The sequence below is a fragment of the Homarus americanus genome, unplaced genomic scaffold, assembly GCF_018991925.1.
Source record: "Homarus americanus isolate GMGI-L3 unplaced genomic scaffold, GMGI_Hamer_2.0 scaffold2539, whole genome shotgun sequence".
Classification (NCBI taxonomy): Eukaryota; Metazoa; Arthropoda; class Malacostraca; order Decapoda; family Nephropidae; genus Homarus; species Homarus americanus.
Window position 1 is genome coordinate 3,522,113 of NW_024725489.1, and position 24,252 is coordinate 3,546,364.

The following is a 24,252-nucleotide window of genomic DNA, read 5'->3' on the forward strand; positions in this document are numbered from 1 at the left end:
ATTGTTTTTTCTTCGCCAATTCTGGGATACGCGGAGGAGTGCTTGAAAGGGCACAATGCAGGTCATTTTCTACCTCTAATCTACTACGTTGCTTCGTTTTAATTTGCAACAGAGTTGAAAAGCCTGACTCACAAAGATATGTCGACACAAACGGAAGCAATGCACGGATAGCTTTTTCTGCCACTTTTGGGTAGGAATCGCACATTAAGGGCCAAAATTCTGTGATTGATTTCTCATCGAACATATCTCTTGCTTCCGAATCAGTTCCCCCCCCCCCTGAAAACCTGAATTCCCCCCTGGTTGAGAACCCCTGCTCTAGAGCGAACCAAAAATTTTACGCTGTAAAGATCTCCAGGACTTGATGTTTTGCAATACTGTATATGTTGCCTATTCAAACCAAGGCCTCATTGAGCTGTTTTTGAGAAACTTGACTTGCTGTCCACCACCACTCTCACTTATTAGTAAATTAACATAGGCATTAGCTTAATTGGCATTATGGGCCAATTGGCATTGCATATGCCACATCCTCATCTTTTTCCAGACACAAAAGAGAATTTCTCAAATCTCAATATAATCTCTTTCATCATAAACTTCTTTTGAGGCTTAGTGTACCTGCTCCACCCAGGGTAAACAGGAAGAGAGTATGATTTTGAGATACTGTACAGTGTATGATTTTAGTTTTTATTTTATTTTATTTTTATTTTTTAAATATTACTGCAGCCCATTGAATTTGCTAAGTAACATCATTCTGTAACAGTTATAATTAACACTTACCCATAATTGTTATGAATAAAGCTATTAAGGTATATAAAGACATGACTAGTCCTGACTAGAAAAAAAATGCTGTTAGGATAAAGCTTTAAACAAACAATATGGAAGGCGACTTGCAAGAGTGAATTTTTTTTTTTTTTTTTTTTTTATTATTGTACAGTTGCTGATATAATTCACAGTACATGATACCAGAATGTAGTATTAATACACTGCAAATTTACTTGAATGTGAAATATAATATAAAGGCATAAAATGTTGCAGCCACAATTCTATATTGCTTCAATTAAAAGAAACTACATACAATATTCATTACAGCACACTGCAATACTAAATATACTGATGTAATATCTAGATGATAAAAAATTCTAAGGCACAGTATTCACACAGTACAGGTATCCTATTTTTCCACTAGAAAGCTCAGCCTATGCCATATATCTATCTCTACAGTATTGTGACTTAACCATTTTTATTACACAAGTTTTATGTTATCTTGCATGGTTTGTGTCTTAATAGCTCTTTCATTATACAGGTATAACTTCTTTTAAGATATGGGAATTACTGTACTGTATATCACAACATACACTTAAAATTCTTCTTCTCCTGGAGTTAGCAGATCATCGGGTATGGATGTGGAAGCTAACGATGAGGGCGAGATACTCAGTCCTTCAACATCACTTATTTCAAAATCACTGTCATACTCCACAAGGTCATTATCATTCTGTACTGCAGCAGGTGAAGGACTGTTTAATTTAAAACCATCACACTTGCCTTCATCATCACCTTTATTTCCAGGCATCTCAAGTTGAGGTGCAATATCTGAACTGTGTTCTGAAGATCCATGCTTGTTTGGTTTCTTTTGGGATGACTTAGACCAGTGTGAGTGAGAATGACTGAGGTGCTCTGTGATACTTACTGAGGATGAGCCTGACCCACTTCTGTTTAACCAAATAAAGGTAGTTTTTTGCATTTTAAGTTTCTCATCATCAGTTTCACTAACATCATTATTTTGAAAATTTTCAGTTATTTGAGAAATTTGTCTTCCATTAACTGTATCCTCATAACTAAACTGAATTTCATTAGCAAGTTTCTGAAATGTATTAACTTGTACAGATTTTGTGGTGTTTGCTGAAGTACTTTTTTCTTTACCTGAAAATTTTTGTTTAAAGCTCACATTATCATGCCTGTCAGGTACTCTCATATTTAAGTTTGTTAATGTATTATTTGCCTTTACAAAATCCCTGCCATGTGTATTATCCTTTGGATTTTTGGATTTTAAATCAATCCAATCAGTTTCACTTTCAACATTATCCCTTGTTTTATTAAAAATATCTTGTTTATTTACATGGTCTTCATGTTTTTCAGTATTACTACCATATTCTTTTTCACAATTGGCCATAAGCAACTCATTCTCCTTCATCACTGGCTTATCTTTATTTACAGAACTTGTGTTGACTGTATTACAGTCATTCTTACCACTTGCACTTTTTTTATTTAACTTCATTTTTATGCCTTCCTGTACTGATCCCTTTTTTAAATCGAGTGACGATACCATATTTTCCTCAGTACCGACTACTACTTTGTTTGAGAACTTTTCCCCATTGCCATATACTTTGCTGGAACATTTTTTTGTAGTGTTTTCTACCTCTTTAGGAAAAAAATCCTTTATGTCTTCTCTGTCATTGGAAAACTTTTTCATGGTGGTGTCTTCTTCGTTAAGAAACCTTTTCTCAGTATCCTCTTCTTCAGAAATTTCTTCCTTATCTTCAGTAAGTATTATGTCATTACCACCACCAGTCACATTTTCTTGCAACTCACCATTTGATTGCAGAGATAACATATTCCTTCCAGCCTGAATATAATCATGAAGCTCTTCTAGAGGACTGTCATCTTTTCTTGCAGTTACTGAGCTTTTTAACTTGTCTGTTGGTTCCAAATTCAAAGTAAAACTTGTAGATCCAGGAGTCTGCATGATTTTCCCAGTCTTCACCTCATTAATTTCCAAAACTTGTTCACTGGAAAACAGTTCGTCTTCAGCACATGGTTTATTATTTAATATAATTGGAATAGGAATAGTTAAAGAATGATGAGAATTTTGCACTTTCTTGTTGGATGCCCAAGATTTGTTGCTGTGCAAATTTCCAAATGTAACTGATGGGCAAATACTGGGTTGTAATATATCATTGGCCACATTCCTTCTCTTTAAATCTTGGAATAAGGATGACTGCCAAACTCTGTACAAAGAAAATGCAATTAGTAAAAAGACCACTCAGCTGCAGTGTTTACCCATGCCCAATTCCATTTGACTCAAGAATTATGACTCATGACATTTAAGAACTCCTATGAAATGAGTTGATTAACATCCCTTAATAATGTAGCATTATTTATAAGTAAAATTGTAAAGTACTGTACTATACTTCTTGGTTTAAACATTTAAATGCGAAAAATGAAAATAGTAAGTGTTACTTACTCAGTATTTTGTAAATGACTTAAAAATGTCTGAAACTTCAAGAAGCATGCTTCAATGTGAGAAACTGTCTCTTCGTCTAAAAGGTGAAACCCTTTTAATTGCTCTTGTAAACGAGATAGTTTTTTCTCCATGCGTTTCCTCCGTTCTCTCTCCTTTTGGTACTTTCTCTTGTATAGGCTCAACTGCTTTCTGTATGACAAGAACATTTCAACAAGAAATAAGATACAACTACATGTATTAGTATAAGGGGAATACAGAACTAATGGATGAGCACATTGTTATGAAATATTATTACAGTTCTATCGGCACAGTAACGTGGTTGATACATTTCATACCTACTTATAGTAAAAGACATACAGTACAGATTTTTAATTGTAGGAGGAGTAGTACAAAATGTCTAACACTGTACAGTCAATTTTGTCAATGCATTAAATGTATAATTGATCCATAAATTTTTACCATAGAGAAATTTCAAGGTTATGTTTGTGTTGGACTGAACAGATGCAAAGTTTATGATAGGTTTTGGGTCACTCAATGTTACCACTGCCAAAAATTTGGACTCCTTGTTTTAATCAGGCTGTCCCAGGAAGCCTGGTTCTCCAGTTTGTACCTTCTGTGCAGGCAGTCATGAGTCTAAGATATACTTAAATAAGACCACCCAAGTCAGTCATTTTGTATCAAGTAAAGATTGCCATATGATGACTTCCCAATGTAAAAAAAGTAATTGAAAACACTGACTATACTAGTTCAGAAAATGCAGAATGCCCTCCTTGAGCCTCTTAAAAGTAGGTCTGCTTAATATCCATGTGATCCAAAATAAAATGCATCACATTAATGAGTTTCTGAGGGAGTTCAGCATGGATATCCTCTATGTAACAAATGTGGTTGTATGAATCGGACATCAACATTATTCGTAGTGCTCTTCCTAAGACACATTCTCTCTTTCATGCTCCCAGACCTGCTGTAAGGGTGGTAGAGTGGTGCTGATTTATTCTGTGGTCCTGCTCAAAATTAGACTGATAAAGAGTGACTGTTTTTTCCTCCTTTGAATTTATGGAGGCATTAATAAATCTTCATTGTCAATTGCTGTTGTTTTCGTCCTGGTCGCCCAAGTACAGATACAGAGTTCATGGATGAATTTGGCTTGTTTCTTAAGACTTTCAGGAAAGAATGGGCAATGGTTGATCTGTGGTGACTTTAATTTTTGTCTTGATAACACATTTCAATCATGTGTTGTGTTCAACACATCTTTCTAGACACTCTAGAGTCTAGACCTAGTTTTGTCTCCTGCTGACTGTGATCATGTATTAGGTGTTGAAGTTGATCTGATCGATCCATTTCAGTGCCTGACCGTGGTTTGGTTACTTTTGGTATTAATATCCCAAGACTCCTTTCTTGGAGTAAAACAATTACTTTCTGGAACTATAGAAACACTGACCCTTGATTGATGAGGAAGTCAATCATTCTTTGAACTGGGTCAACTCTTCTGATTTGTCCTCCGAGGAGATGGTTAAATTACATAATGATCTCTTCCAGTCCATTGCAGATTTTTATTGTCCAGAGGTCACGAGAATTACAGTAAGAGATGTCTCTTCTTGTTATGATTCGTCTATAAGTTCTCTTCATGGGGATCGTAGAAGTGCTGAATAAGAGTGGTACAGACGGTGAACAGACCATACTATATCAAATTATATGACTGCGAGAAGGGCTGTTGTATGTTCAGTAAGGGCAGGCAGAGTTACATACTACAGAAGTCAAATAGCCTCTTGTGGCAGTGATCAGCAAAAATTATAGGCAGTTATGAATGGGCTGTTGGGCCTTCTTTCACTTCAGGTGTTAAGCTTGCCACAGATTTTCCCTTGTTTTTTATGGCAAAGATATCACGTATAAAAAATGACCTTGATGGAGTTTCTTTATATGAGGAATTTTCAGTTGAATTTCAACCAAGTTACACCATAGACCTTACTTTTTCATATTTTGTTCTCTTGGGGTGAACAACATTCTGCACTACAGTATATCAAGGATTCAAAGAAAACTTTTTACTGTCTTTATCCTATAAATGTATTTTAGGTATCACTCGCTTATGAACAGGCTGCAAACTTTATTTGTAGAATCATAAATAAATGTTTTGCAGAGGGTAATTTCAGGTGATCTGAGAAACAGGTTTTATTGTGTCCACTTTTTAAGAAACCTGATCTTGATACTGAAAAAAATTTGCTATTATTTGTATCACCCTTAAGCACCTAAAAGTTCATTCACCATTCTGTGCTATTACAGTAAAACCTCGATTAACTGACCCTTGATTAACCGTCAATCCCGAACTCCTAACTTTTTTTTTTTTTTTTTTTTTTACAGGGATTAGCCCACCCGGGCACAGGTCACTGACCCACATTGGGGCCTGGGGGGCGATAATGTAATAATATTAATAATGATAGTGATAATAATAATAGTAATAAAGAACCATAAATAAATGCAAAAATGAAAAAAATCAAGAGTGAGAAACAACTTATGTATGTTGTGTTGTAATAGTAAGAGAAGCAATTGAGACCCTGCAATTGTGTGTAAATGAGGTAGAAAGTCAGATCAGCAACCTGGGACATGGTCACAATTTTTGTGATGACATATGTTCTTTGACTTTTCCATTTTTTATTCACTGTTTCTGTGCTGGTTCATATTTATTTACTAAAGTGGTTAATGTTTTAAAGCAAATTCTATTGAAATATGAATGGCAAATGTACAAAAATAAATAGAGGGAATTAAATGAGGTAGGTTAGGGAAAGGTACTTGGAAAATGTATGTTTTATTTCCATAGACTTTATGTACTACAGTATTAACCGACCTTTCGGATTATCCGTCGGCCCCTTCCACCCATATGTGGTCGGTTAATCGAGGTTTTACTGTACTTCTAGCACACCTGACCCCTTGGCTACAGATCACACCGTCTCTACATATCCACACCTATGCTCGTCATTTTTCTTATTTTATAGTTTTATATTACTGTATACAGTACTGTACAGTTGTACCACGCTTTACGCGGTCAATTGAACCCACAGGGTACCGCGTTAAGTGAACAACAGAACATATGGGATTAATTCCAATAGAGCCTGGCCCGACCCCCAAACTCCACTTTTTGACGACACACAACTATGTTGTAGTAAAAATATTATCTTAACTTTATGATGGTATGCACACACAATTAATAATTAAGAGAAATATCAATAATATTAGGTTTTTTAACACTTACATTAGTAGAAAAGATGGCTGGGCACACGGGGATGGGGGGTTGGTTCCGAGGCAGAGGGCAGATTATTGGCCCTCACCTGTATCAATTGTATCACTATCCACCACAGAGGCTTGCAGGGCCTCTTTGTCAAACCCCTCAAAGTCCATATAAGTCCATATCCTCACTATAATTATCACTATCACTGACTTGGGCCGGCTGTGGTGGGTGGCGGGTGAAGAACTCGGTAATGTTTTGATGGCTGGGCGACCTTGTGCGCATCGTGCCCGCTCCGCTTCCCGCGTATATGAGTAGATGAACCGCGTTAAATGAAAGTTCGGTTCTGGCGAGGCACCGCGTATATGAGAAATCGCGTTAAGTGAAACCGCGTAAAGCGTGGTAATACTGTATTTTCTTTATTTCTAAACCACATCATTCATATAGAGCGGAATAAATATTAAAGAAGTCCGTCTTTTCTTTTCTTTTCTTGAGACATGAATTTGCGAGGTCAGCCTGTGGCACTGTGCATTGTAGGATTCATTGGGGGACCCTAAGAGCTAGATTCAACTAATCGGAAAATCTCTTTATCCAGCACCTCTTACTCCCCACAGGTGCTGGATAACTGGGATTCTACTGTACCAACAACTAGGAGTCCTAGTGATACCTGTACTACAACACAAAAATATCAGTATGTACTTCTTAGTACTGTACCTTTTAGGACCCTTAAGCACCTTGGTTATAGATCACACCAGTAACTACCTAGTACAGTACCAACATCTAGGAGTTTCAGGGATAGAACAATATCAATACATCAGCTGTTAGCACAACTGATTAACACACTTACTTAACACACATAACCAACACAAGCAATATCTGTATTTACTTGCTCTCTGAGTACTATATCTGAAACTGAAACAAGATTTATAACAACAGGATATAACACATACAGGTTGGCTGGCAATAATATGGCATGGCTCGGATTCACCACACTGGAACCAAACACTGCCTTGCGTTTCACACACACACTGGAATCGGCCGGGTTCGGAGGACACGCACACACACAGGTCCACCCAGGGTAACTCGGTCTGATCTTACTCCTCCACTACAGATCCAGCCTCATATCCGATGTTGTCTCTCTCTCTCTCTCTCTCTTGGTTATCTCCCAATGTAACATTAATCTTTCCAATACAATTTGATTGTCAGAAAATACAGTACTGTATTTAGAATTCATGCATCTTAACCTTTCTGCCAGCTACCAAAGTTAATCAAGAGCATGGGTGTTTATGTGTGTGTGTGTGAAGTGAACATATGTGTGGACTGGCATGTCGCCAAGTTAGGCTGTCCCTGTAGCTACATCCCTACCAGGAAAAGCTGTGTTGTTATTTTTCAACTCGTAATTTTGGGTAAATAAATTTACTTTTTATTGTTACATGCACACACAATAGTTCATACAGAATGTGAAAAAAAAATGATTAGCGTAAGGTCAAAAACACAAAGAGAATCAACATTTCTTATGTCTGCGGGAGTTAGTGGGAGGGAGGTGTGCATTGGAGATCTCAGCTTCCCCCTACCAGGTCAAGCCGTGAGCTGCGTTATTGTTAATTTTCAACTCGTAATTTTAGGTGGATATAATTTTTATATTTTATTATTTTTATTCTTTTATTTAATATTTTGTTTTTTACTGTTATACTGTATGCATACACAATTGTTCATACAGAATGTGAAAAAAAAAAAATTATCTTAAGGTCAAAAACGTAAAGGAAACAACGTATCTTGTGTGCACGGTAGTTAGCGCGCGGATCATGGGAAGAGGGGGAAGGATCTCGGCCACTCCAGTCTCCCATGTCCCACGTGTAGTGAAAATATTGCCAACTGGTAATGTAGAGTTTTTAATAATATTTAGTATAATTTTTATTTATTCTTCACATTTACTGGTACTACAGTATACTACATGCGACCCTGGTCCCCAATAGTCTAGGATACTGAGGAGTGTACTGTATATAAAAAATATGTAGTGAATGCATCCCTCCATATTTACATTAATTCTTATGGGAAAATGCCCATGCTAATTTGTTATTCACAATGACTTCTAGGAATGCATCCTTTGCAATAACAGGGATATTCCTGTACTTCTACAGTATATACACATAATTACATATACTCGTACTGTACTATTAAGCAGATACAAACATACGTACAAATAAACATGCATCACCAAGGGGGGGTGGATGGACATTGTGTCCTAATCACACTGCTTCACTACAAGAGAAAGGTAATCCCTGCTCAGGTTACTACACAAGGTTTGGGTTATTACCAAAACCCACATTTCGTAGTCTAACCTGATCTAATCCAACTAAAATTTTGATCTCACTACGTATACTTTGCATAAATTGATTATCAGTTGTATCAATACTACAGTACCTTAAAGTTAGCAAGTTCAGTGCATCCTCTACATCAGGTGGCTGAGAGGTGTTGGAGTCTACTGCGTAGTTCTGTTGATCTTTATGAAATGCGTCTACCACTGAACCAGGTGCTAAACCCTCTCTGTAAACAGTAAAACAGAACAGTTTTAATGCCTTTTTCAGTAGAAAAAACTAAATTAATAAGTAAATAATGAGTGAGTGAGGTAATTGAAAAGGTATCCCCAGTTGTTCATCACAAGATTATTGGGGAGAAAGAGTCGTTCCTGCCAGTGATGGGTCTTTCCTTATCCACAGAAAATAAAGGACTGATTTTGAAACAATCTTATGGATGAGCCTGGATCTAGGTGACTTGTGTAATGCTTTCCCTAATCCACTGATCTAGAACCAGCAGACATGACATTAGTAGAGCTTGATTAATCTTAGTCTGTCCTCCACTACTACATCTGTCACCTAGAGAATAGAAACAAAGATTTTCCATTTTGAAAATATTAAACTAAAGAGAGGCAGCCTAGCGTGCACATGACATCAGGGCAGCCAGTACACACTTTGCCTTTCTTCTCGTGTTGGCCATGATGGGTTTTAGGCATGAATCCCAATTTATCCCCAACGGAATATCTAAATTGCCCTTGGAGGAGAGAGTGGTTTCCGAGGCACCTAGTTCGGGGCTTAGCCATAAAAAGGGATTCCAAGATCAATCTTTCCTTTATAACTTGATCTCCTTCATTAGGCAGGCTGCATAAAAGAAATCAGGTAGAAATGGATGAAGATAGTAATAATTGTTCCAACTGCTAATATGACACTACACCCCAAAAGGAAGTTAACCTTACCTTTAATTTGTTTTTATTATTATGAGACATGGATAACATCCTTATGAATTTTTCAACATTGTATTGCACATCCATCAGTACAGCCTCCATATCAAATAACAGCTAAAATAAGTGAGCTAAGGATGAGGTGTCTCTTTAAGACAGAAATTGTGGACAAGATACAATGCCCTGAATTCAGTGGCTTGAGCTGTGTAGTCTGATTAAGTCTTAATGTGATGATTATGAAATTCACATTAGATTAAAGTGATGCATAAGCTGTTCGTATAGCAGCCATGACTTGGTTGCCCTCCCGATTTTTAAGACTGGCTTTTTCTTGGATAATGTTTCTATGGCTTTCATTACAAATGGAAGGAGACTGATCTATCTTTCATGTTTTATGTGCATTCTAAACACTGTTGATTGAAACCGGTCTGATAATCTGAGTCATCCATGAAATAATGTTCATTGAAAAAGAAAAACATCAAGTGCAGACATTATGGAGAAACTTACTCAGGATTTTGGAAGGACCTGTTCAATGCAAGGGACAAAGAAGAAGTAGCAATGTTCCCATAGAGCTCTGAAGTAATTAAAAAAAAAAATCTGAGCTTTTGTTGAAGTTTTCTTATAGTATGAATGCTACATTGGCATGTAAGATAGAGTAGAATTTTTGTTTTATTACAATTTAAGTCGCTGATACTGAAAAAGGGGAAAATTTCACTCGTCAGAGTCCTGATTGGCTACCTATGGATACGTCACTTGGCTCCCTTTGTACCATTTGTCAACTGTGAAGGCACAATTCTTAAGGTGATCAAGATAATATATCTTTTAGCAATGGTAGTTTCTGCTGTAGTTTCATGCAGGGTCAGGTGGAAGAATAAGAAAATATTTTTTTCTTTTCATGGATTTCTATGAAGTGATAAGCTTACAAGAAACTGAATAGAAGCATGTAAAAGAAAAGATCTCTGGAGCTTCAAGCAAGCATAACTTTTCCTTCTTCTTGGAAGCATGCCTTGGTTCAGCCCATCCTGAAGAAGGGTGACCATTCTAATCCCTCTAACTATCGCCCCATTGCCCCAACTTCATCCCTCTCTAAAATTTTCAAAACTATCTTGAACTCTCATTTTCTCTTTTACCTTGAACGCTTTTCTTTTTTGTCGGATCACCAGTATGGCTTTCGACAGGTGAGATTTACTGGTGATCTGCTCTCCTACTGCACCCATCTTTAGTTCCATTCATTTTACATCAGAATGTTTTAATTTTCACCTTACAAATGACACTATGAACCAAGTTCATGTGTGACCCTAAATTTGCCAAGGGGGGAAACATTTTTACGGGGAATAGCCCACCCGGGCACAGCTCATCGACCCACAACAGGTCCTAGGGGTCGAAAAATAAGAGTAAAATGAAATTAAAAATATAAAAGAAAAAGATTATATTAATCTACACCACGAAGAGGCCGGAAAACCAGCTTTTTAAAGTGAAACAGATTGTATCAGTATGGAAACACAGAAGAAGGCAGAGCACTCCACAGTTTGGTTGTGTGAGGAAAGAAGGATGTACTATAACGGATTATTCTAGCGTGACCGACAGCCACAGAGAAACGGTGGGCACCGCGGGCAAGACAAGTGTTACGAGTCCACGGCCTTGCCGGCGGTACACAGGATGCCAAATCCACCGAACATTGCCCGTTAAAGTACCTGTAAAAGAGAGAGAGTGAAGCAACATTGGGGCAAAGACTAAGGGAAGAAAGATTATCAACTAATGTAGGAGACTCAATAAGATGAAATGCCTTTCATTTCACCCTATCTAACAGTTGGACAGAAGAAGAGCCACCCCAAACGTGAGAGTAGTACTCCAAGTTAGGACGAATGAATCCCTTATATACTTGAAGCAACTGTTCAGGAGTGAAGTAGCTATGGCATCTGTACAGCATTCCCAGCTTTTGGGAGGCAGCTTTATCAATGTTGTGGATATGTGGCTTCCATGACATATTAGAGGAAATGGTGAGACCTAGCATATCTATTTTAGAACTTGACAGAATGATTGCATCCTGAAATGTGGATGGTGGGAGATCATTTAATTTGGAAAGTGTAATTGGTAAATACTGAGTTTCATTACTATTGAATTTAACAAAGTTTCTACCTCCCCATTCGGAGATGCTGCACAGATCCACATTGATAGATGAAATGATATCAGCTCTAGAAACAGATCTAGTTTGAGAATTAGGGGGAAGGGAAAAATGTGAAGAAGAATGAAGAGTAGAATCATCAGCATATGAATGGATAGAATTAGTCGTAGTGTGAAGTAAATCATTGATAAAAAGAAGGAAGAGAGTAGGTGAAAGAACAGAACCCTGTGTGGCACCACTATTGGTAGAGAAAGAGCGAGAGGTCAGTCCCTCGACAACAACTGCCAAGTATCGGTTCTCAAGGAAGCTAGAAATTAGAGAACAAAGTGGGGTAGAGAAACCATAAGAGAGAAGTTTAGAAAGCAAAGACTTGTGCCATACCCTGTCAAGTGCTTTGGAGATGTCGAGGACCACGACAAAAGTTTCCCCATAATCCCTAAAAGAGGATGACTAAAGATGGGTGCAGTAGGAGAGCAGATCACCAGTAAATCTCACCTGTCGAAAGCCATACTGGTGATCTGACAAAATAGAAAAGCGTTCAAGGTAACAGAGAAAATGAGAGTTCAAGATAGTTTTGAAAATTTTAGAGAGGGATGAAATTGGGGCAATAGTTAGAGGGATTAGAATGGTCACCCTTCTTTGGGATGGGCTGAACCAAGGCATGCTTCCAAGAAGAAGAAAAAGTTTGGGTTTTGAGGCAAAGGCCAAAGAGGCGAGCAAGCACGGGGTCCAGAGCTTGAGCACACTCCCTCAGAACATGAGGGGGCATTCCGTCCAGTCCATGTGCCTTACTCACATCCAACCTGTATAACACGCCAGCAACCCTATGAGTGGAGATTATAGGATAGTGCATAGGGTCAGTAGCAGGAGCAGGAGTAGGAGGGATAGAGTTGGAATCGTCTAAGGTGGAATTAGAGGAGAATAATGTGCCAAAGAGATTGGCTTTATGAGGGGGAGAGTTGGCTATAGAGTTTGAAAGAGAGGAAAAGAGGGAGTTTATACATTTCAATAATTTTAAAGTTTAATTTTAAATTTTTTAGTCATTTTAACAATTATTGAACATAATTGAAGGTAAAGTGACTAGTTTAATGCGCGGCATCCAGCCTCTTAACACAGTAAACAGGCATTAGTCTCTCTCTGTTTTCACTGGAGGTAACTTCTTGCTTGAGACTCTCTTCAACTAAATGCTTTTTTTCTGTGTTTCCAAGCAAATTATTGGTCATTTTGAAATTTATTTTACATATTGACAATATATAGCGCAGTGCAGTGTTATTTTAAAGAAAATATTCTTAATTTACAACAAGTTTAACTTTGAAAAGCACGTGTTGACATTGTTTGAATCCAGCATGGGGCCTAAGAGATCAAGAAAAGCGATTTCAATCCAAACCAAGCCGGAAATCATAAAAAACATGAACAAGGCATTAGAACAAATGCACTATGCAAAGAATATGGCATGTCGACATCAACTGTGTCGACACTTCTTGCACAGAAAGACAAATTTAAAGAAGTGAAAGTGAGAGACAAATCTACAAGAGCGTTTAAAAGTAGATCCCTAATTGCAGAAACTGAGAGGTTACTTATCATCTGGATTAGGGAAAAACAGATGAAAGGTGATTCAGTTTCTACTGAATTCAAAAGAGCCAGGGAGATTTATGAACATTTAAAGACAGATCAACCTGGTTCTTCAGGCACAGAATTTGAAGATTTTCGGGCCAGCAAAGGCTGGTTCGAAAAATTTAAGAAAAGAGGTGACACTTTCAGTGTTGTTAGGCATGGTGAAGCTGCTAGTGGTGATAAGGAAGGGGCAGCAAAGTTTTTAGATGAATTTAAAAAACTGATGGAAGAAGAAAATTATCTTCCACAGCAAGTGTTCAATGTGGGCGAAACTGGGCTGTTCTGGAAAAAGATGCCCAAAAGAACATTCATCACCAAAGATGAAGCCTCTTTACCTGGGCATAAACCCATGAAAGACCGTCTCACTCTATTGCTTGGTGCCAATGCTTCAGGGGATTTCCGACTGAAGCCTATGCTTGTCTACCACTCTGAAAACCCCAGGGTGTTCAAGCAACAGAAAGTGGTAAGAACAAAGCTTGGAGTTTATTGGAAGTCCAACCGTAAGGCATGGGTGACAAGACAGCTCTTTAATGAATGGGCTGTTGATGTGTTTTGCCCTTCTGTCAAGAGCTACCTAACCACCAATAAACTCCCTTTAAAGGCTCTTCTCCTCATGGATAATGCTCCTGGTCATGACCCTGGCCTTGCCAGAAATTTGGAGCATCAATTTGACTTTGTGAAAGTGTTGTTTTTGCCTCCAAACACTACATCAGTCATACAGCCAATGGACCAGAATGTGATCAGCAACTTCAAGAAGGTGTACATGAAGAAAATGTTTAGGTGGTGTCATCAGGCAACTTCCAATGATCCTGAACTAACACTGAAACATTTCTGGAAGACACAATTCAACATCCTGGAGGCTGTAAAATTGATTGTGTCATCATGGCAAGAAGTCTCCACTAGATCCCTCAATTCTTCATGGAAAGCACTGTGGCCATCAGTAGTCCATGATTTTGAGGAAGAAACAGAGTTGGACCAGGAGATTGTGTCCATTGGTCAGTCATTGGGCCTTGAAGTGGAGGAGGAGGATGTGGAAGAGCTTGTGATGTCTCATGAGGAGGAACTTACTCCTGATGACTTGAAGCAACTGGATGAGATGTTACAGGTAGTGGCTGACAGTGGTGAGGAGGAAATTGAAAGTGATGACCATATGTCAGCTAAACAGTTGAAAGATGTGATTTACCCAGAAGTGGAAAAAACTGAACTAACTTTGTGTCATGTTGAAGACTTAGTGGTCTCCTTCTTTAAACATAAGTTAATGGTGAGGAGGACAGATGCCCCACAGACCACAATTGACACTTTCTTCAGTAAAAGGCAGAGGGAACAAGATGCTATCCCTCAGCCTTCCACTTCAAGAAGAAGAGAGGATGTTCATGGTGGAGAATCTGTCAGTCCAGAGGTTCCTGACATTTTCATGGAAGGTGACTCACCTTCCAAGAAGCAGTAAAATGCTTCTCCACCACCTCCTATTCCTTCTCTTCTCCCTTCTCCTCCTCCCACTTCAAATTCACATCATCATCATCATCCAGGAGCCCTCTACATACACACCTCAGAACATATGGGATTAATTCCAATAGAAACCAGCCCGACCCCCAAACTCCACTTTTTGAAGACACATAACTATGTTGTAGTAAAAATAACATCTTAATTTTATGATGGTACATGCACACAATTAATACTTAAGAGAAATAGAGAAATACAGTCGCCAAGTTAATGTCCATTCAAATAATGGACTCAACTCCCTCCCCCTCTTCTCACACTACACTGCTGGCTCTTCCCTCTCTGAGAAATTTTTGGGGGAAAACCACTAAATTTTAATAAATAATACCTCAAACTAAAGTTAGGATAATACAATTGACATTGCTGGATTCCTTGTAAGACCAGGAATATTTTGAATATAAATGTCATATATTTTGCACAAAAGATAACATATTTACTAGAGAAAACATTTTATCTAAAATTTGTATGTCTAATGCAAAATATATGATGTTTATATTCAAAATGATCACCAAATTATAAGAATTCCAGCAATGTAAATTATATTCTGGCCGGGTAATTTGTATGAATTTTATGAGCTAAAACAGGCAGTCAGGCAGGGTGGCGGGTGGGGCAAATCTAAAAATAGCGTCTCGAGCCGGACACTCACCGCGTATATGTGGAAAAAAATCCGTGTTAAGTGAAAGTTCAGCTCTGGCGAGGCACCGCGTATATGAAAAAACGCGTTAAGTGAAACCGCATTAGGCGGGGTAATACTGTATATATAAAAAGTTATGCTTATCTACCCAAAATTATGAGTTAAAAAATAATCAGAACAGCTCACACCTCAGCTTGGTAGGGAAAGCGATAAGGGAGGATGTGGCCACCCCATGTGAATCCCAAGGGTAAGCGATTTGAATTTTTGCATAGACCAAAATTGTATGAATGGGGGAAGCTTTCATAACATGAAAAATAGGTGGTAATTTGGGAATTTTTGTATTTGGAGCATTCATATAGAGAGGGTCACCTGTACCGTGCTTATCGAAAAACATCACAAGACAAACTCATTAAACTTATTTGCTTAATTAGAATGTGGCAAACTACATATTAGTTGAGACACAATTTTATATACAATAAAAAACAAAATAAATTTCTAAGCCTTGTAGACTAATGGTTACACAACTGGATTTTATCTTTACTTAGCTGATAATAAAGTGAGTACCAAGCACAGTTAGCACAACTGAACCTAGATTTATCACAAGATGTTTTACACCAGTTTTTTGCCTCCAGAAGCTGCCAACAATTCAAATCTATTGTATAAATTATACATTAGTATATGTTTATGAAATAAGGCCCAATTTATTATGTTTCTTCCCATAAATTTGGATCAGAAAAACAAAGGAATGGAGCCAAGTAAAAAAAAAGTTGCCAACTAGGATTTTCACCGAGCCGATATGACGTTAACTATTCTTCTAAGAACCATGGTTCAATGTTTGTTCAGCATATGGAGGGAAGTGGCACAAGTGACCTGGAGGGGAAAGTTTAGGAGGGACACCACTAAACACCTTGATTTTTTTTTTTTTTTATTGTAGGAGGTGCATTTTATAGATGAGTCTAAATTGTGGGATTTGAACTCTCCCCAAACATACTGTGAGTGTGTTTAATGCATCACCATACTCTTGTGTGATTCCAACTCATTCCAACTGTGTTTTTTTTTTAACTGTACAAATGCCATAATTTGAAGTTACAAATGAATGTAGGTTTGAGTGAAAATAAGGACCATTCAAAATACTGTTTCAATTTGATAGATCAATGGCACTGTAACTACTGGTACCTCCTGTACCTGGATAAATATAAAGAGACAACTTATATGAAACTATTCTCAATACCTTCTCTCAAATAATCTATGTTCCACTCTCCATGGAATCCCCAGCTGTCCTGGAGGCTTTGGTATTTGTTTAGGCGGAGTATAAATGGCATGATGACCCACTTTCTTTATATTATTAATTCTGCTAGTTGCTGAATATCTTCCTGGGCTTCCTGTAGTCTTAGCTGTTGCTTCCTGTTTTGTCTGGTCATTTTCTGATGGTTCCAACCACATAAACTGAAACACCAAAATTAAACTTGTGACACACTTTTATACAAATTCGATAATATAGGCACATTTTTGCAAAGCTGGAGTCGGGGATCCTTGACTTATATCTTGACTTCTGCATCGAGTTTCATTATTATGATTGATCAAAGTCAAGGAGAAACTTAATATAAAGCCAAGGATTCTTGACCCAAGTCATAAAATCCTCAGAGATACAGATACAGGACCATTTAACCACCAAGTTTTGGACCTGAAGTGAACCAATTTCCAGGATTTGGTGGATTTTGGGTCCTAAGCCTAGTGTATACAGGCATGTGTTAATGGGAATAGGTTCCAATCCTTGGTTATTCTATATACAGTACAGTATTTTGTATATGCCAAAATTGAACAAAAAATCCTATAATAAGTTATACAAAAATGATACATCGCACATAATAAAATACAATAGCTCATATTTTATATACAAAAAATAGTTCTTTCCACATTCAAACATCCTCAGGGCTACACCAAAGCCGAGCCAGCCCCCCAACTAACTTGGAGACACGTGGCTATTGCGTTGTGTGTATGCCATGACATCATATGGCTGTCGATGCAAAATAGTTACTTTAAAGCTTGGCTCAACTGAAACTTGACAATCAGTGGTTGAGAGGATAAAGTAAACTTGCAGCAGATGTGCACGTTTAAACTGAAATAGGCCTAACTAGCACAGTTGTTCACTGCCTTATGCATATGTTCACCTCCCACACAGAATAAATACCCATGCTCTTTATTTTTCTTATTTTATACTTTTATATTATATTTTCTTTATTTCTAAGTTACACTAAAATATTGAAATTATTTTTCTGCAATTTTTATAGTTTCTTTACATGTAACACTGGCAATGAGTATAGTCATATCCCAGCTGACTGGTGATGTGTGTTATGGGAAGTTCTCTTATTATTTGTAATAGTTACCTTACATTATATTACATGCTCTTCACACTATTCATATGTCATTCTCAGGTACCGAGTGGTTAGGCAGTAAGTACTGTAGACTGCCAGAAACCACTCATAAAAGTGCTGATGAGAGATAGTGGGGATAATCACTCATTATTATAAACAAACAAAGACTATAGCAAGGCATTGTTGTTGAAGCAAAAATTATTTTCTTTTGGACTTTCCTTTACCAAATGAACTTCCAGTTAGCATTTTAAATGTGTTAATTGATGATAATGATACTAAATTGGGGTATATAACCACAGAAAAGTAGAGAGGCAAGTACTATACACAGAATTTGGCTCTTTAAAACTGAGGATCACGCCACCATGGCATTACCAATAGGAAAAGAATACAGGAGGTCCCCGGGTTACGGACGGGTTCCGTTCCCGAGGACGTTCTTAGGTCAGATTTGTACGTAAGTCAGAACACATGCTAAGTACATACCATGCTTACAAAACAATGTTTAAAATCCCACTATATCATAGCCTAAGTCCTTATATACATCTAAAATCACTTAATTTAGGACAAAGGAAGAAATAGAATGACAAAATACAGTAAATGGAAGTAAAAATAGTTAAAAATTTAACCACCTTCGTATCGGTGGGCGTTCGTAAGTCGGGGACACCCTGTATTGCCAGCCAAACCCCCCAGTTTCAAAATTAACCAGGTTAAAAGCAACCAGTTTTCTGATAAATCTGGTTTCCTGTAAGCCGGATAAATGGTCTACTACCTTTACTTTGACTTTCTCTTCGAATATTGAAATGTAAACACAGGGAGTTTTGAGAGGCTTAAAAGTAACCTATTTTAGTTGAATAAAATAGGAAATATGAAAGATAAATTTAGAGAGTGTAGCAAAGGGAAAGTAAATATGGCAGAAAAAAAACCTGATAAGAGTGAAAAAGCGAAATGACTCAAAAAGGCATTCTTCCTGCTTTTTGCATGTTTCTTGAGATAAAAAGCTTGAACCTTCTTTGCAAAAATTTTTTCAGCTTGCTGCTATGGCTGGACCACTCTTGTCAAGTATTACCTACAAAACTTCTATGTTTATTGGTGAGCAGACATCATTATTCAGAACGGTAACTTTTGTGGTGGTTAACATTAATAATCGACTCATGACAGTGTACTGGCAGGAATAATAGTTATGCTGAGTTTGGACTGTTGCAATACAACTATTGGCTCCATGTGTCTTATGTGATACAGTTTATGGTATTTAAGAATTCTAAAAATATCTGTGGACTGACCTGAATATTGTATTTATCTTGTCGATTCTTAAGTACTTCTTTTATATCCTCCACTAACTGGCTTGGAACAAATGGATTTTGTCTTAAATCTAGGATCTCTAGTGTCTGGTTGGTGTTGATTACATTCCTCAGCATCAGTCCTCCCTCATCACCAATCCCACAATGCTGAAGGTCCAAAGCTGAGGAAGATATTCACATAAGTAAAACCTCTTAATGCACCCATGTAGCTCTTCAAGAGTACCTTCTTTTTTTAAATAAAATTAATTTGTACATTACAGTGGTCCCTCGGTTAATGAGCCCAATCCGTTCTAGAAGGTTGCTCGTTAACCGAAAAACTCGTTAACTGAAACCATTGTTTCAATGGGTTTTTGGGTAATTGGTTCCAGCTCACCGAAAATTGCCTAAATTCAACAAAAAAGGTAGAAAAGTACACTTACTTTGAGGTGTGTGTGTAGAAGGCTCCTGGATGATGATGGGAATTAGAATGGCGGTGGAGGAGAAGGGAGAAGAGAAGGCATTGGAGTGGAAGAGAAGTCACCCCATGGTGCCAATTCACCCATAAAATTTTAGTTCTCTTGGTGTAATTCAAGATTATTTTCTTTAAATCAACACTGCACTGCATTATATATTGTCAATATGTAAAATAAATTTCAAAATGACCAATAATTTGCTTGCAAACACAGAAAAAAGCATTTAGTTGAAGAGAGTCTCAAGCAAGATGTTACCTCCACTGAAAAGAGAGATAGAGAGACTGACGCCTGTTTGGTGTGTTCACAGGCTGGATGGCGCACATAAAACTAGTTTCCTTACCTTCAATTATGTTCAATAATTGTTAAAATTACTAAAAAAAATTAATATTAAACTTTTAAAATTATTGAATAGTATAAACTTCTTGATATTTACTAAAATGGTAGGGAATATAAGCCCTAGAACCAATTACTGTATTGGCGGACTAATACTACAGCTGGTGGGCAGCCAAATGCAAGCGAAAACATGTTGAGGTCGGCTCGTAAGAGACTCGTTAATCGAGGGATGGCTCATTAACCAAAGTTAAGAATCTTATGGAAGGTAACTCATTAACCGAAATCTCGTGAACCGAGGCGCTCGTTAACCGAGGGACCACTGCATCAGGTTGAAAACCCCTTATCCGAAATTCCGAAACCTCTGAAAACCGAAAAAAAATTTCATGTTGCATCACGTACCCCTCCTCTTTCCTCTCTCTCTCTCTCTTTTTTTTTTTTTAATACAAGGATCAGCCCACCCGGGCACAGGTCACTGACCCACATCGGGGCCTGGGGGCAAAAATGTAATAATAATAATAATAATAATAGTAGTAATAATTCATAGTAAATAAAATTTATAATAAAAAATGCACAAAAATATAATAATAAAATAATACTGATAACAATAAAAAAAACAATAACAATAATAATAAAATATAATAATAATAAAGAAATACAAGAATGAAAAAAAATCAAAAGTGAGAAACACAACCAAGACCTATGAATTAGGACAGTATTATTATTATTAAATTTTCGCCCCCCAAGCCTTGATGTGGGTTAGTGACCTGTGCCTGGGTGGGCTGATCCTTGTAAAAAAAAACTAAATAAATTAAAAAAATATAGAAAAAAAATTGCCTAACCATTCTGAAATCAGAAAAATTACAAAATCCGAAACACATCAGGGATTGTCAACCTGATACTATCTAAGCATGTGTTGAACACTTTTTACAAAATGCAGTACATCTGTTTTATTACTTTAGAGATGTAAGTCTTAAACCTCAAATGAGACAACTGCTCTGAAATAGAATAGACTATCATTAGAAAGGCTGAGCTATGCAGGAGAACCTTTACAAGGTGCTGGAGTTTGTGATCCTACATACCAACTCACCAGCTAACCTCAAACTGGGTAGGTCATCAGGGAATTATTAACACTCTTGCAGACTAATAACAATACACATCATTATTATCAAATCCTATATAAAACACTTTTAAGGATGAGTTTGCTCTTGGCTCTTAATTTTATCCGACGGTGAATTGAGAGGTAACTGTTCTGTCTACATCGGCTAACAAAACCAAAATGAGGGTTGTTAATCGCACAACCAGAGTGGTACCAAGACTTCCTACTCTTCAGCATTAAGAGACTTCAAGACCCCTTATGTAAGGGCTTTGATTGTAACTGGAGGGTTGGAACTAATTATGCAGTTTGTTCTAACCATTTTTGTCATGGGACCTGGATTTTCAACCCACGGACATTGGCTGATAATAAGTAACTTGGCCAGTATTTACTTTATAAACAGCTGTTCAGTTGGTGAATTTGGCCTATCTGTTGTCCAAAAGAAGTACCATACAACACACTGTTAGTTTGTGTGAATCTTTCAGCACAGGTTTAACTGAATCAGGTTCACAACATTTTGCATAGTGTGTAAAGGGTCCAAAGAATCAAAACTCAATGCTTATAAAAACTCAACCAGAGCCTTTTTAATATTCTCTAATTATTTGAACATAATTCTTTGTGGTTACCATCATGATTCTTCACATCTCATGACAACCAAGCAGGGTAGAGTCTGGGTTCCATCCTTGTTTTGAGCCACTAAACTTTGACATTTCCTTATGACTCATTGGGATCTGCAAATTGGGAACTACAGAACATAAAAAAATTTATTATAGCAAATTTACCTTTGATCCACAAATCTTCAGCCAGAGCATTAGCAATAGCCACTGCTCCTTTATCATTGAGTCGGGGGTTGTTATTGAGGGTTATTCTGCGAAGACCTTTCATGCCATCAAGGTGTGGTTGACGTAAACGAAGAGTATCTTGCCACATTGCACTATCACGATTCATCCTTTGGTGCTATTAAATTTAAATACTGTATATGTATTTGACTGTGATCAGGCTATCAGCAGCTTATATTATCTATATTACTTCAGGATTGTAAAAGCAGATTTCTTTCAAAACACATTGTTTACTGTACTTAAACATTATTTCTACATACTGTACAGTACACAAGCATCAGAGTCAACAGAGAAGTACTTTTAATAATTGCCAAAAACTGTTGCTGACTGACTTGATTTTGATTATCACAATAGTGAGTCCTTGGCCATCAGTATGTGTTGCCCTTTGGATTACTGTGTATACTGTATACTATATTATACTACACTAATATAAAACTATGGTAAACCATAACAAAATTTAAAGTGTGAAATAACTCTTCAGAAAAGAAAGGGTAATTCCTTAATTCTCATGGAAACTCTACCGTGAGAATAAGAAGTGCGTTAATACTTTGTAAATGAACACACTGTTTAAATTACCTGCATGACTGTGGTGTTCTGGGCTAAGTAAGGTGAAATACATAATAATATACTGTACAGGCATTGCAGTAATCTCCAATGAATAACCTTGGCAGAGGAAAAGTGTTAATCATCAAGCTATTCCTGCAGCTACTCAATGTTCTCAAAAGGTTCCAGATTAACATAACCTTCCTTTATCACAGATGATGTAGCTTTAATTAATATACTGAATTAAGTTATGGTTTTATATACTACTGGTACTGTCTGTCATACCCAAAATATATTAATAAAATTTCCTTCAGTGACAAACCCATTAATTGCAAAACTTACCTGTATCAAATTGGCAACAGCAAAGGTCCCCTTTTCTGCTAGAAGACAATTAATCAACTGGAGTTGTGTAATGCTGGGTACATTTTTGATACTTTGACACATCTGTGCAACTCCAGCATCTCCAAGTTCACATTTATTGAAACTCAAGATTTTCAGATTTTGTGACTTCATAAGGCCCTGAAATAAGAATATACAGTAAATTAATTCAGTACTGTACTGTATTACATTTCTGCTTGGTGTTCTAATAACTAGGCTTCTCTGGTAATTTATTGAAAGACGAAATTTTATTCCTTTGTACAGGTTGACAATCCCTTATCCAAAATCCTTGGGGCCAGAGGAATTTCGGATTTCGTAATTTTTCGGTTTTCAGAATGGTTATTTTTTTACTTTTTTATTTTTTTTTATGCGTATTAGCCCACCTGGGCATAGATCTCTGACCCACATCAGGGCCTGGGGGGACGAAAATATAATAAAAATTATAATAATAATAATAATAATTCATAGGTCTAGGTCGTGTTTCTCACTTTTGATCTTATTTTTCATTCTTGTATTTCTTTATTATTACAGTATTATTATTTTATTATTACAGTACGCCTGTATTATTGTTATTTTTATTAATTTTATTATTATATATTATTATTATTAATGTTATCATATTTTATTTCAGTGTATTTTTATTAAAATTTTTATTTACTATGAATAATTATTATTATAATTATTATTACTATTACATCCCCCCCCAGGCCCTGATGTGGGTCAGTGATCTATGCCCAGGTGGGCTAATCCCTGTTTAAAAAAAAAAAAAAAAAAAGCCCCACAAAAAACTTGAGGATAAAGGGTTGTCAAACTGTACAGTATTTCAGAGTAAATAATATAAAATTTAAAACACTTAAACTGTGATGTCTCTTTTATGAAAACAGCCACTTTTTAAATTATGCATCAGTTTTAGCTTTTATAAAACACAACATTTGTCCCAGTACCCCTGCTCACACCATGGAAGATGCACATTTGTAGCCATTAATTGTACAGTAGTTAATAGTAGTCTGACCTCCCCCCCCCTCCTGCCACCCCCAACTACTCCCCCCTAGTAGCCTGGCCTTCACACATTCACATTTTTTCTTCTGCAAACATATCATTAATTTTATAAGAATAAAACATAATTTTGCGAGTTCTTGTTTTGTTTTTGTTTATTTGGCCTTTAGTATTTACTCGGTTTTTCAATAGTCACAATGTAAGGGTTTAAAACACTATGGTATATCCATATTACATAAATAACTTGTATTCTTACAATCTCAGTAATATTCTTTTACTCCGTTTCTTCATCAAGTCTTAGGTCTCCTTCTACTGTATATGTACAGCTATTTAGTTCATGTATCTATAATTTCTTGATTCATTGTATCTACACCAAACTCATTCC

At 36.9% G+C, this 24,252-nt stretch overlaps 1 protein-coding gene across 4 annotated transcripts in view; it reads right to left on the minus strand.

Moving 5' to 3' along the window:
- Positions 1–887: 887 nt before the first annotated feature.
- LOC121865002 overlaps positions 888–24,252 on the minus strand; it is a 29,177-nt gene continuing 5,812 nt past the window's right edge. For all 4 annotated transcript variants that reach the window (XM_042364275.1, XM_042364274.1, XM_042364276.1 and 1 more), the window contains 7 exons: positions 22,836–23,012; positions 21,894–22,068; positions 19,216–19,394; positions 16,795–17,009; positions 8,880–9,002; positions 3,239–3,427; positions 888–3,002 (listed from right to left, as the gene is read on the minus strand). In XM_042364275.1, coding sequence (XP_042220209.1) covers positions 1,355–3,002; positions 3,239–3,427; positions 8,880–9,002; positions 16,795–17,009; positions 19,216–19,394; positions 21,894–22,068; positions 22,836–23,012 — 2,706 coding nt within the window. In that variant the 3' untranslated portion in view covers positions 888–1,354. The remainder of the gene's footprint in view (positions 3,003–3,238; positions 3,428–8,879; positions 9,003–16,794; positions 17,010–19,215; positions 19,395–21,893; positions 22,069–22,835; positions 23,013–24,252) is intronic.